The sequence below is a fragment of the Carcharhinus amblyrhynchos genome, chromosome 27, assembly GCF_965287045.1.
Source record: "Carcharhinus amblyrhynchos chromosome 27, sCarAmb.v2.hapA, whole genome shotgun sequence".
Classification (NCBI taxonomy): domain Eukaryota; kingdom Metazoa; phylum Chordata; class Chondrichthyes; order Carcharhiniformes; family Carcharhinidae; genus Carcharhinus; species Carcharhinus amblyrhynchos.
In genome coordinates this window covers 39698187-39710361 of record NC_137350.1, presented here as the reverse complement: position 1 = coordinate 39710361, position 12175 = coordinate 39698187, and the positions used below count along the sequence as shown (strand labels likewise).

General features: G+C 42.9%; 1 protein-coding gene across 2 annotated transcripts in view; it reads right to left on the bottom strand.

Moving 5' to 3' along the window:
- Positions 1 to 12175, bottom strand: part of aclya (ATP citrate lyase a) — a 93882-nt gene that overhangs the window by 23421 nt on the left and 58286 nt on the right. For both annotated transcript variants that reach the window (XM_080213753.1, XM_080213754.1), the window contains 3 exons: positions 6486 to 6627; positions 5057 to 5225; positions 3408 to 3512 (listed from right to left, as the gene is read on the bottom strand). In XM_080213753.1, the coding sequence (XP_080069879.1) occupies positions 3408 to 3512; positions 5057 to 5225; positions 6486 to 6627 (416 nt within the window). The remainder of the gene's footprint in view (positions 1 to 3407; positions 3513 to 5056; positions 5226 to 6485; positions 6628 to 12175) is intronic.

The window sequence follows — 12175 nt, the reverse complement described above, 5'->3', positions numbered from 1 at the left end:
GTATGGCCATATCAATGTTTTGTACAACTTCAACAAGACGTCCCAACTCCTGTATTCTAAATCATAAAGCACTGATTCATGGGATGCAGTTACAGGGGTACTCCAGCACTCAACTGCGATTTCCACATGCAGACCCAAACAGCAAGTGCTCACCAGCTATTTGATCTCAAGATACATCACAATCAAGTCCTCACCTAATGATCACTCATACATATTTTATCAGGAGTTCCTGGACAGTGATCAGGAACAGGAAGCCTGAATGATTTTCCTTCCTGAGGTCACACTGAATGCCACCTTAGCTGAAATCAGCCAGCTCTGCAAAAATGCAAAACATACACAAGCCATCTCAGGAGACGATGGACGATCATGGCTGTAACAAACAGATTTGTTGTGGCTACAGAAGTCAAATTGGAAGTGGCTGTCACTTCTGCAACTGGCACAGATGAACAGCACCAGCCCAGGGTCAAAAGATGTTTTATCCCCCCTTGGAAATACACAAATGACTTTCCAAGTGAGGACTCATCAATATATGAAAATATATTGAGAATATAAATTAAATTTTAAGTAGTATTTGAAAAGCAACTGTAGTGACTTATAACAGTCTGTGTGAAGGAGCTGAAAACATCTCTTCGATGTGAATAATCCAGAACTTTAAACCAGTATGGTCATATCACCTGGATCAGAAATATCAAATCAGTATCTGCAGTCCTGAAATATCACGAAACGGAGGATAAAACACTGGATTACAGATGAAGTTTAAAGTCGAGAAACAATTTCAACAGAATGATGCACACAGCTTTTTATATGTCATCTTGATTCATCTCCCCATGCTTGCCCATTCCCATCCCCTTTTGCCTTTCACCATTCATTCCACCACTATTTGTTCTTTTCTCGCTGCCTCCACCCCTCTTTAAAAAAGATTACATTTCTAACTTCTTCCAGTTTAAGTGGAAGTTCAATGATTTGAAACATTAGCTATCTCCACAGATATGGCCTAGCCTGGTGAGTATTTTCTGCATTTTCTAGTTGTACTTCAAACTTGAGGTTTATTTATTAGCATCATAGATAGACTTACATTAACACTGCAATGAAGTTATTGTGAAAATCACCTAGTGGACAATACTCCGGCACCTGTTTGGGTACACTGAGGGAGAATTTAGCGTGGCCAATGCACTTAAGCAGCAAGTCTTTCAGACTATGGGAGGAAACCCATGCAGAACGAGAATGGGTCACTGTCTGTGCAGAGATTGCACAAACTGGAAATCAAACCCAGGACCTTGGCACTGCGAGGCAGCAGAGCTAACCACTGTGCCATCCATAGTATTTTACTTTTAATCAACTGCCCTAGTATTCCAAGGATACTTGCAGCATTGACAGTCACTGTCTGGATCTATGTCCACATCTGGGTAACCATTCAGCAATGACAGCTCAGTGGGGAAGTGCACACAATAACAAGAGGCTAAGCCAGAGATCAGAGAAGGCCCAAATGTCACTCCTACTCACCAATCAGATCTTAGCATCACTCATCTTCAGCCATACTGGAGATACCATTCAAGCCCCACCATCAGCCAGAAAATTTAACCTATTTCCCCATCAAGGAAACCTCTTCAACCAGAAGAGAATCATTAAGCCATCCAGAAACACGATATTTTGGGGAATCCTTCCCCTCCCAACAAGAGGGAAACCTGGGGGGATGGAGGTAGCAAGGGAGGGTCAGATAGTTCTTATCCAGGCCATAACCCAGCTTAAGTACATGCAGGCAGCAGGCGAATGAAGGACAGTTTTCCACACACTGTTTGCGGTTAGAGAAGCAGTTCACTTTGCAGCTGGCACAAAGCCACACTACTAATAAACTGGACAGTATCAGTGAAGCAATTCTCATCCAGCTGTGACAGGTGACATTTTCTCGCACCTTTGGGGGTAGAAAAACAGAATGCAAATGGTTTCAAAATAAGTTGGCCAGGAGGGGGTAATTAAACTTCATATGGAGTTATGTTCTCCTTTCAACACTGTCATTCTACTTGTCTCTGGCACAGCAAATCTGTATTTTTAATGAGCCTCCAATAAACACAAGCAAGGAGTCAATCCTGAATGAGCATTTCGGTGAAGGAGCGGAGCTGAGGTACTACAGATTCAGCAGTTGCCTGTTGCTCGATAAGATATCATTTTTAAAAAAAAAACGTTATACATACTTCTTAGAAGCAAAAAAAGTCTCATTCTTGTACAACACACACATACCTAGACGACACAGGATTATAGGACCAAAATAACTGGATATATTTGAGGGGAAATAATTTGCTATGAGAAAACATGAATTTGAGGAGTTCTAACAAAGAGTCAGCACAGATATGATTGGCTGAATGGTCTCTATGTGCTGTAATATTCATGAAACGTCCATCAAGAAGGACATCTATCCCGAGCAAGGTAACACTGAACACCAGAAAACATTTTTGCAACACGAGAAAGTACTCTATTTTATCAAATAATTGTCAAAACTCCTGAAATCCAGTACAGTACAGAATAATCAACAAAACAAGCCTCACTGGAGGTGCCATTCAAGCCCCACCACCAGTCAGAAAATTTAACTCATTTCCCCACCAAGGAAACCCCAAGAACAAGAAAGAGAATCGTTAAGACATCCAGAAACACGATATTTTGGGGAATCCTTCCCTTCCCAACAAGAGGGAAACCTGCAGGACTAAATACAAGTCAAACTTGTATCAGCACCCTACTGACCCGGAAAATGAAAAGGAAACCTTGCAGAGAGAGAAACACCAGGATAAGACCACACAAAAATGGTTTGACTGTGTACACCGTCTCGAGCAGGATTTCAGCAATAGAGCTAAATAACCTCATAGAACCTCAGAAAACGCAGAGCCCAAATATCCGGGGCTCACGCAGGCTCTGCGCACAAGAGGACCCTTACTACTCCCTCAGGAATCTAAACCTCAAAGAGGAGTTATTCTCCGGACATTTCGGGGGAGGACAGCCTATTCCCTCATCTAGTGCCACAGGGTGCCGGAAATGTATCAAAGTAGCTACTGCCCTAACCTTCCCAACCAAGATAAGCTTCAAACAACGACATAAAAGGGTCGACAGGAGTATTCACGCCACCCCTGGGCTTCAAACAAAACAAACTTGCCCCATCTCCAGTCACACTCAGACCCATTATCAACACGATCCCAACCATTCTCTCTCCCCCCTCCTCTCCAAATCAAGGAAACCCTAGCAACGGAGTAGTCTCAATTCAGACATTCAGTCAGGCTATCTCAGGAAAGAACAAGAATCTCTTCTTCTCAACAGGATGATGTGCTAATATCACGTGACCCCAAAAGCACTCAAATCAGCTCTAATCTTGATCATCTCCATACTCAGCTCCTAGCAGATATTAAAAGCTCCTTTCTTACCGTAGCTGGCCCAATGATGGTGACACCTTTCTCATCAGCCATCTTGATTAATCTCCGAGTCAGTGCTTCAGGGATTCCTTCAGCGATGATGGCAATTGTCCGGATCTGCAATACAGAAGAACTACAGGAAGACTGAAGCACATCCATTTCATCTTGTATTCCCGCAAAAACAGGGAGGAAGGAAACATGATTAGTAAACTAGCTTCCAAAGTTAGAACCATAGAAACATTATGGCACAGAAAGAGGCCATTTAGTCCAACACATTTGCACCAGCTAAACAAAACTAAGCACCCATTCTAATCCACCTTCTGGCACCTGGTCCATAGCCTTGAAAGCTACAGCATTTCAGGTGTAGCTCCAGGTACATTTTGACAGAGTTGACGATTTCTGTCTCAACCAGTATTCACGGCAGCAAATTCTATTCACCCACCACACTCAATGTTTTTGTCAATATTCCCTCTAATCTTTCAATCAACTCAAACTTGTGCCCCCTGGTAAGTGAACTCTCCATTACAGGAAACAAGATTTCCTGTCGACTATATCCATGCTCCCCCCTCAAACAACATTGTAAATCTTGTCCGTATTCTGAGCAACTTCTTGTAATATGATAACCACAACTGTCCAGTTGCAGTCTAATCTTTATAGAAGCATCTAATATATTTTCTTCATATCTAATGCTTTATACAGTTCCAGCATTACATCCATACTTCTGTATTCTATACCTCATGCAGTAGAGGAAAGCATTCCATAAGCCTTCTTTAACACCTCATCAGTCCATCCTGCCACCTTCAGGGACCAGAGGATATGCACTCTCACTTCACTTACCTCTTAATATCTTCCTGTTTATTGTGCATTCGCTTGCTTTCTTTGCTCTCCCAAAATACATTGTTTTACACCCTTCCAGATTGAATTCTATTTGCCACTTTTGCACCCACTCAAACTATTAATGTTACTTTCCATTCACTAAAACATCACCTATTGTTTTCTGTCACTGAGCCAATTTTGGATCCAACCCACTATGTTCCCCTGTATCCCACGTGTCTTTACCGTTCTGACCAGTCTACTATATGGGATCTTGTCAACTGCCTTAAAAGCCATAAACTACATCCACTGCGTAACTCTCAATCATTTACTTCCTCAAAAAAATTCAAGCTAGTAAGCATGGAATGATTTTCCCACTGTTCAATTTGATCATGGGGTAACCGATAAAAGCTTGGCAAAAATAAAAACAGCCAGATTAAAAGTAAATCTCATTACAAAGCTTATAGCCCATTACTACTGATTAGAATATTCACTAAATTAATAAAATTATCCTCAACATGATCATCTTCCCAGTACAAATACTTTATACATGAATATCAACTTCATGGACTATGGAATGTATTGCTTTCATTATGGAATATATAGGTTGCCTTTTGAAAGAGCCAGTAAGACAAAACAGCCTTCCCTGTGCTAAAAAAAGTTTAAGAATTTACTGTAAAGCTCATTTACCCCTCCCATTGGGGAAGGAATGACAAAAGTGGCAAGTTAACATGTCCAGAGCAGCCTTGCCATCCAACCTGTTGAGCAAGCTCTATATTTTAGGTATGTTATTATAATTAATTATATTTTAATTATGTTATTTGAAAGTGAATGAAACATCATCAAACCTGGGAGAAGTTCATGGTTTCCACAGTGCTGTCATATGCTGAGCGTAATGACGCAAAGTTAATAAGAACATCCACTTCTGGGTGTTTCTTCAGGGCATCAGCCATGTTCTTGTAGACAGGAATGAGGATTTCCTTGTGTCCCCAGTAGAACTTTTGCTTGTGGTCACCACTATGGAGACAGACAGGATTAGGAACCGTGAACACAAAAGGCAGGCAATTTCCAGCAACATGAAACTTTAATAAATTCTAGTAAAGGATCCAATTCAAACCAGATGCAGAGAAATATCTTTTAAAATCTTATAAAAAGTATTAATGCTCTGATTTCACTGTTGACTGAGATCCTCCTGTGCAAATGGGCAGGGTGAGCAACAAGCCCAGAGAGATTTATAAATCCAGGGTAACCCCTGCCTGAAATTGGCAGAAGACATTGGGTGGCCAATGGACAGCAGAAGTCTGTTAATAGGATCTGCAGTGGGTTGAGTGAATGGCAGTAAAAATATAATGACTACATCAGAAGGAAAATGAAAATTTGTGACTTCCTGAGATAGTGGTGACTTGTCCTTCCACTGGATGTCATTGACACTGTAACCTCTCTAATCCAGAATGCTTGGCCAAGGATTTCTGGATTTTAGAATAACATTAGAACATTTCCTTTTTGTTGGTGCCAGGAGTTAATGAAAATTAGGAAGTAAACACTGCCTCCAGCGGCTGGCGTGTACACCGTTTCTCTAACCTCAGCTACTGTTTTTCTTCCATTTCGCTTGCTTCCACCCACCTAACTCTTGCCCACACTCCTCATTCACCCCACTATTCCTCACTCCCTCTCCTGCCACACTTCTCCTTTCCATTTCTCAACTTTTCTGGAAGTGAGCCAACAGGACCCAGAGGGAGAAGTGAGATAATGAGCAGAGTGGTGAGAGAAGGCAAGGGTTTGCAACATGGGGCTGTGTAAACCACTTTTAAAAGCTAATGAAACTCTTAACTCCAATTATCAATTATTGGTTCATAAGCAGCTTTAAACTGGGATGCGCTTCCAACAGAAAACTCCCTGGGAATATCCACGTTAACTTGGAACTGGAGTGTTTGACGCAAGCATCTGCAAAATTGCTGTGAAGTACAGGCTCTGATACAGTATCTGCAAACATGCAAAAAGTGGTCTCCCTTGTTCTGAGCGCAAATAAACACATCTTTACAGTACTGCCTGGAACAAATCTGGAGATTTATCATGACTAACTTTGTTGCAGCGCCACAAGTGGCCAAGCCTGAAGTTGCAGGTGCGTAACATAGCTGGTGTTTCAAGATTTGAGGCACTTTGGTGTGTTATAAGATTACAAGATCCTAATGTCATGTCACAATCCAACATGTCAACACTTAGCATGCACAAAACCTGGAGAGCGAGAAATGCAGACGAGATGGAAAACATATTTACGTGAATGGGTAAACCATGGCAGCAACAGATGGTTCATCCCTTGAACAGACATAGTCGAAATCCAGCATTCCTTGCACAGCCCGTGTTTGCATTCCCCAAATAATGGACTTTGTGTGACGGCTGAAGAGGGTGGTGGCTTTACCTGAAAGCCAACAGCACAAGTTAAGTGATGTGCCTTAACTCAACTTTCCACCGTGGATCGTGGAGGAAAATAAAATGGATACACAAAAGGCAAAACAGGAGGACTGAACAAGAAAGAGGGCTGGAGGAGAGATCAAAATTCTACTTAACAAGAAACCTGATGACTAAGCTCAAGATTACAAATGCAACAAATTGGCTGTCACAGGCGATGCTTCAAAACCAAATAATAGCTTCTTGGGTCCAAAGTCCTGTCTTTCCCTTCCAACTTCCTCCTTAAATTACCCAGCTCAACAAAATACACAAATTTTACAATTTTGTCATATTTAGGGTGTAATCTCACACAATTTGCATTCTTTGAAAACACAGTTGAATTTTATCCCCATTTTAAACTGAACATCTGGACACTTTCACCCACCATAGCTAAAATGGGGGTAGAATCAAGCAGGACTTGTGTTAAGGTACCACTTTAGTGAATAGTGAACTTTTGATTGGCAAGATATTTGAAAAGCAAACCTGTTGTTTCTAATTAGGTAGAGTTTGCAGTTTGTTTGGAACAAGGATGAGGGGATGGGAGAGTGGAGGAAGGAGATAAAAAGAGAAATATTTTACAAGGTACCCCTAGCATCCTGACATCACTTAACTAATTAGGAATGTCCAAGCTTTTTACGTTTGTGGGTCATTTGGGTTTGTACCATGGAGCCTCTGGATTTTATAAATTTAAATTTTTGGTCAATTAATTTACATGCATCTCAGTTTTTTAATATTCATTCAGAAGACATAGTTGTCATCAGCAAGTCTAGCATTTATTGTCTAGCCCAAGTAGATACTAGCGTTTTGAATTAGGATTTATCCAAAGAGGCAACAGTGCTATGTACAGCCTTTTCCAAGTCATCAGGCCCAGGAAATTCAGAACAGGATAAACCAGCAAGCAATAATTACAAACAAAAGCATAATGTTAGCCTTGGTTAGTGGAGGTGGTTTGCAGCAGTTCACAAGTTGCAGTTTGGACACCCTTGCAGGGTAAATATATTGCTATGAAATATATACATATAGACTTCCACTATCATACACTGCCCCTTTCTTCCTGCCATTCAGGTTGACATCAAAAAGCTGAGTAAATGTACCACACTAACAGTCCAGAGAAAATGTACTCATTCTGGTATCTTTAGAAGCATTTGAAACCCTAAATTTAATGTATTTTCTGCTATTTTAGAATTAACGTGCAGAGGGGAGGGCGTGGAAGTTATGTTGCTGTTGGTTTGTTATACATTTTAAAGTACATTATCAATTGGACCCATTTTCAATCAAGTCAAAACAGCATGGTTATTAAAGGCAACTTTACCTTTACACCATTGGTTTCAGGGCCGAATGGCTCCGTGGTGCACTCCCTGTTTGCACAAGGCTTCATCGAGCACTGTCAAGTCCAGTGCTAGCTTTTAAGATCTAGAGAAAATATCTCTGCTGTCGGGCAATGGCAAATTGGACATTTTTACACTCGAAAGAAATAGTGGCCAAAGGTTAGTTTTAAAAATTCAGAAGCTCCTTTGTTAAAAAATCTGATCTTCACAGGTAGGAGCTTAGGTGAGAGTCTGGTGAGCTTAGGTGAAAGTCGTGTCTGACAAATTTATTGGAGTTCTATGAGGATGTGTCTAGGGCGGTGGATAGAGGAGAGCCGGTGGATGTGGTCTTTCTTGATTTTCAGAAGGCGTTTGACAAGGTACCTCACAAGAGGTTATTGCAGAAGGTAAGGGGGCACAGAGTTGGGGGTAGGGTGTTAGTGTGGATAGAGGATTGGTTGTCAAATAGGAGGCAGAGAGTGGGGGTCAATGGGTGCTATTCGGATTGGCGGTTGGTGACTAGTGGAGTCCCAGGGGTCGGTGCTGGGGCCTCAGCTATTTACCATTTATATAGATGATCTGGAGGAGGGAACCGAGTGTAGGGTGTCGAAATTTGCTGATGACACCAAGATTGGTGGAATGGCAAATTGCGCGGAGGGTGTGGAGAGTCTGCAGAAGGATCTAGATAGGCTGCGCAAATGGGCCAGGAACTGGCAAATGGAATTTAATGTTGGCAAGTGCGAGGTGGTCCACTTTGGTAGGAAGAATGGTAGGAAGGACTATTACTTACGGGGCGAAAAACTGCAGCAGGCGACGGTGCAGAGGGACCTCGGGGTCCTTGTGCATGAGTCGCAAAAACCCAGCTTGCAGGTGCAGCAGGTGGTCAGGAAGGCGAATGGGATGCTGGCCTTCACAGCGAGGGGGGATTGAATATAAAAGTAGGGAGGTCTTGCTGCCGCTGTATAGGGCATTGGTGAGGCCGCAGCTGGAGTACTGTGTGCAGTTTTGGTCGCCGCACTTACACAAGGATATTTTGGCCTTGGAGGGAGTGCAGAGGAGGTTTACTAGGCTGATACCGGAGTTGAGGGGGTTGAGCTATGAGGAGAGGCTGAATAAACTAGGCTTGTACTCATTAGAGTTTAGAAGAATGAGGGGAGATCTCATTGAGACATATATGATGATGAATGGGATGGATAGGATAGAGGTGGAGAGACTCCTCCCGCTCAGAAAGGACAGTAGGACTAGGGGGCACAGCCTCAAGATAAAGGGGGGGCGGTTTAGAACGGAGTTGAGGAGGAACTTCTTCACTCAAAGGGTGGTGAATCTCTGGAATTCTCTGCCCGTTGAAGTGGTGAAGGCTGCCTCGCTAAATATTTTTGAGACGCGGGTTGATGGGTTTTTGATAAGCGAGGGGATTAAGGGTTATGGGGAGAGGGCGGGAATGTGGAACTGAGCCACGACAGATCAGCCATGATCTTACTGAATGGCGGGGCAGGCTCGAGGGGCTAGATGGCCTACTCCTGCTCCTATTTCTTATGTTCTTATGAGAGATCAAAGAACAAAATTCAATGGACACTTTGAAATACCCATTTGTTAAATGAAAAGCGGTTTCAGGAAGATGTTAAATTTAAATTTGAGAGAACGGGTGGTGTGGGGTGGAGGGAGGGAGGAGGATATAATATCAAACCGATTTCTTGCCCAGGGAGCAGTGATATCCAGCATAAAGCTCATTCAGTGTTTGTACTACAGATTGGCCACTATGCAATTTACCTGGTTTGCTGAAGGACATAACTCAAAGCACTGCACTAAAGACAATGCTGAAATGTACACAGAAAAGACAACTTCTGTACAATTATTCAGAGTCTGAACTGTCACTTCATGTGCCATGTCTTTCAATCATGATGCTCCTAAATGAACTTCAGGCCAGGGCAGGTTGACAGCAGTGCTGATGGAATGGGTTCCTCTTTGCTGCCAGGACATGCAAGGTGTTGCTGGGATGAGGCAACCCAGCACCAGATTCAAAAGAGGGCATCTGTTAGTATTTCTCATGGCTGTCCTTTATCACAAGTAAGAACAAAAGGTAAGTGAGCCTTGTTAAGAACATAAGAACATAAGAAATAGGAGCAGGAGTAGGCCATCTAGCCCTTCGAGCCTGCCCCGCCATTCAATGAGATCATGGCTGATCTGAAGTGGATCAGTTCCACTTTCCCACTTTCTCCCCATAACCCTTAATTCCCCTGTCTATCAGAAACCTACCTACCTGTGACTTAAATATATTTAGCGAGGTAGCCTTCACCACGTCAACAGGCAGAGAATTCCAGAGATTGACCACCCTTTGAGTGAAGAAGTTCCTCCTCAACTCCGATCTAAACTGCTCCCCCTCCACCTATCTTGAGGCTGTGTCCTCTAGTCTTGCTATCCTTTCTAAGCAGGAAGAATCTCTCTACCTCTACCCTATCCATCCCCTTCGTTATCTTATATGTCTCTGTAAGATCTCCCCTCATCCTTCTAAACTCCAACAAGTACAGACCCAGTCTATTTAGTCTCTCTTCATAGTCCAACCCCCTCATCTCCGGTATCAGCCTAGTGAACCTCCTCTGCACTCCCTCCAAGGCCAATATATCCTTCCGCAAGTGCGGCAACCAAACCAGCACACAGTACTCCAGCTGCGGCCTTACCAGGACCTTGTACAGTTGCAGCAAGACCTCCCTACTTTTATATTCTATCCCCCTCGCTATAAAGGCCAACATCCCATTCGCCTTCCTCACCATCTGCTGCACCTGCAGACTGGGTTTTTGTGACTCATGAACAAGGACCCCCAGGTCCCTCTGCACCGTAGCATGCTGCAGCTTTACGCCTTTTAAATAGTAATCCCTCCTATTATTCCTGCCAAAGTGGATAACCTCACACTTGCTAACATTATACTCCATTTGTCAGGTTCTTGCCCACTCACTCAGCCTATCCAGATCTCTCTGCAGACTTTCCACACTCTCCATGCAATTTGCTTTTCCACTCATCTTCATGTCATCAGCAAATTCCGTCACCTTACACTCAACCCCCTCCTCCAGATCATCTATATAAATGGTAAACAGTTGAGGCCCCAGCACCGATCCCTGTGGCACTCCACGAGTCACCAACTGCCAACCAGAATAGCACCCATTGATACCAACTCTCTGCTTCCTATTAGACAGCCAATCCTCTAGCCACGCTAACACCCTACCCCAACTCCATGCACCCTAACCTTCTGTAGCAACCTTTTGATGCACCTTATCAAACGCCTTTTGGAAATCTAAAAACACCACATCCACTGATTCCTCTCTGTCTACCGCACTAGTCACACCCTCATAGAAATCCAATAAATTTGTCAAACATGACTTCCCCTTAACGAATCCGTGCTGCATCTGCTTGATCAAACCATTCTTTTCTAGGTGCCTCGCTATTTCTTCTTTGATGACGGATTCTAGCATTTTTCCAACTACTGATGTTAAACTAACGGGCCTATAATTCCCTGCCTTTTGTCTGCTACCTTTTTTAAACAGCGGCGTAACATTAGCCGTTTTCCAATCTTCCGGCACTTCCCCGGAGTCCAGCGAATTTTGATAAATAATTACTAAGGCATCCACTATCACCTCTGCCATTCCTTTCAGAACCCTGGGATGCATTCCATCCGGTCCCGGGGACTTGTCCCATTAGTCTACCAAGTCCCATTAGTCTATCAAGCACTACCTCTCTAGTGATAGTAATCGCACTTAGGCCCTCAACTCCTACCATCCTTCTATGTTTAATATCCAGCAAACTATTTGTGTCCTCCTCTGTGAAGACCAAGGCAAAAAACTTATTTAAAGCCTCAGCCATTTCCCCATCGCCCACCGCTAAATCACCCCCCTCATCCTCCAAGGGTCCAACATTCACTCTAGCCAGCCTCATCTTTTTTATATATTTGTAAAAACTTTTACTGTCATTTTTTATATTTAGTGCTAGTTTAGCTTCATACTCCATCTTTCCTTTCTTTATCACCTTCTTAGTCATTCTTTGTTGGTTTTTAAATCTTTCCCAATCTTCTAATCACCCACTATTTTTAGCCACTCTGAACGCATCAGCTTTTAATTTAATACGCTCCTTTAGAGCAGACATTTCCAAATCCGCCAAGCGGCAATGGAACGGCGATGTCTGGGTTGCAAGGGCACACCCTGCTATGCAAGTCTGAACAAA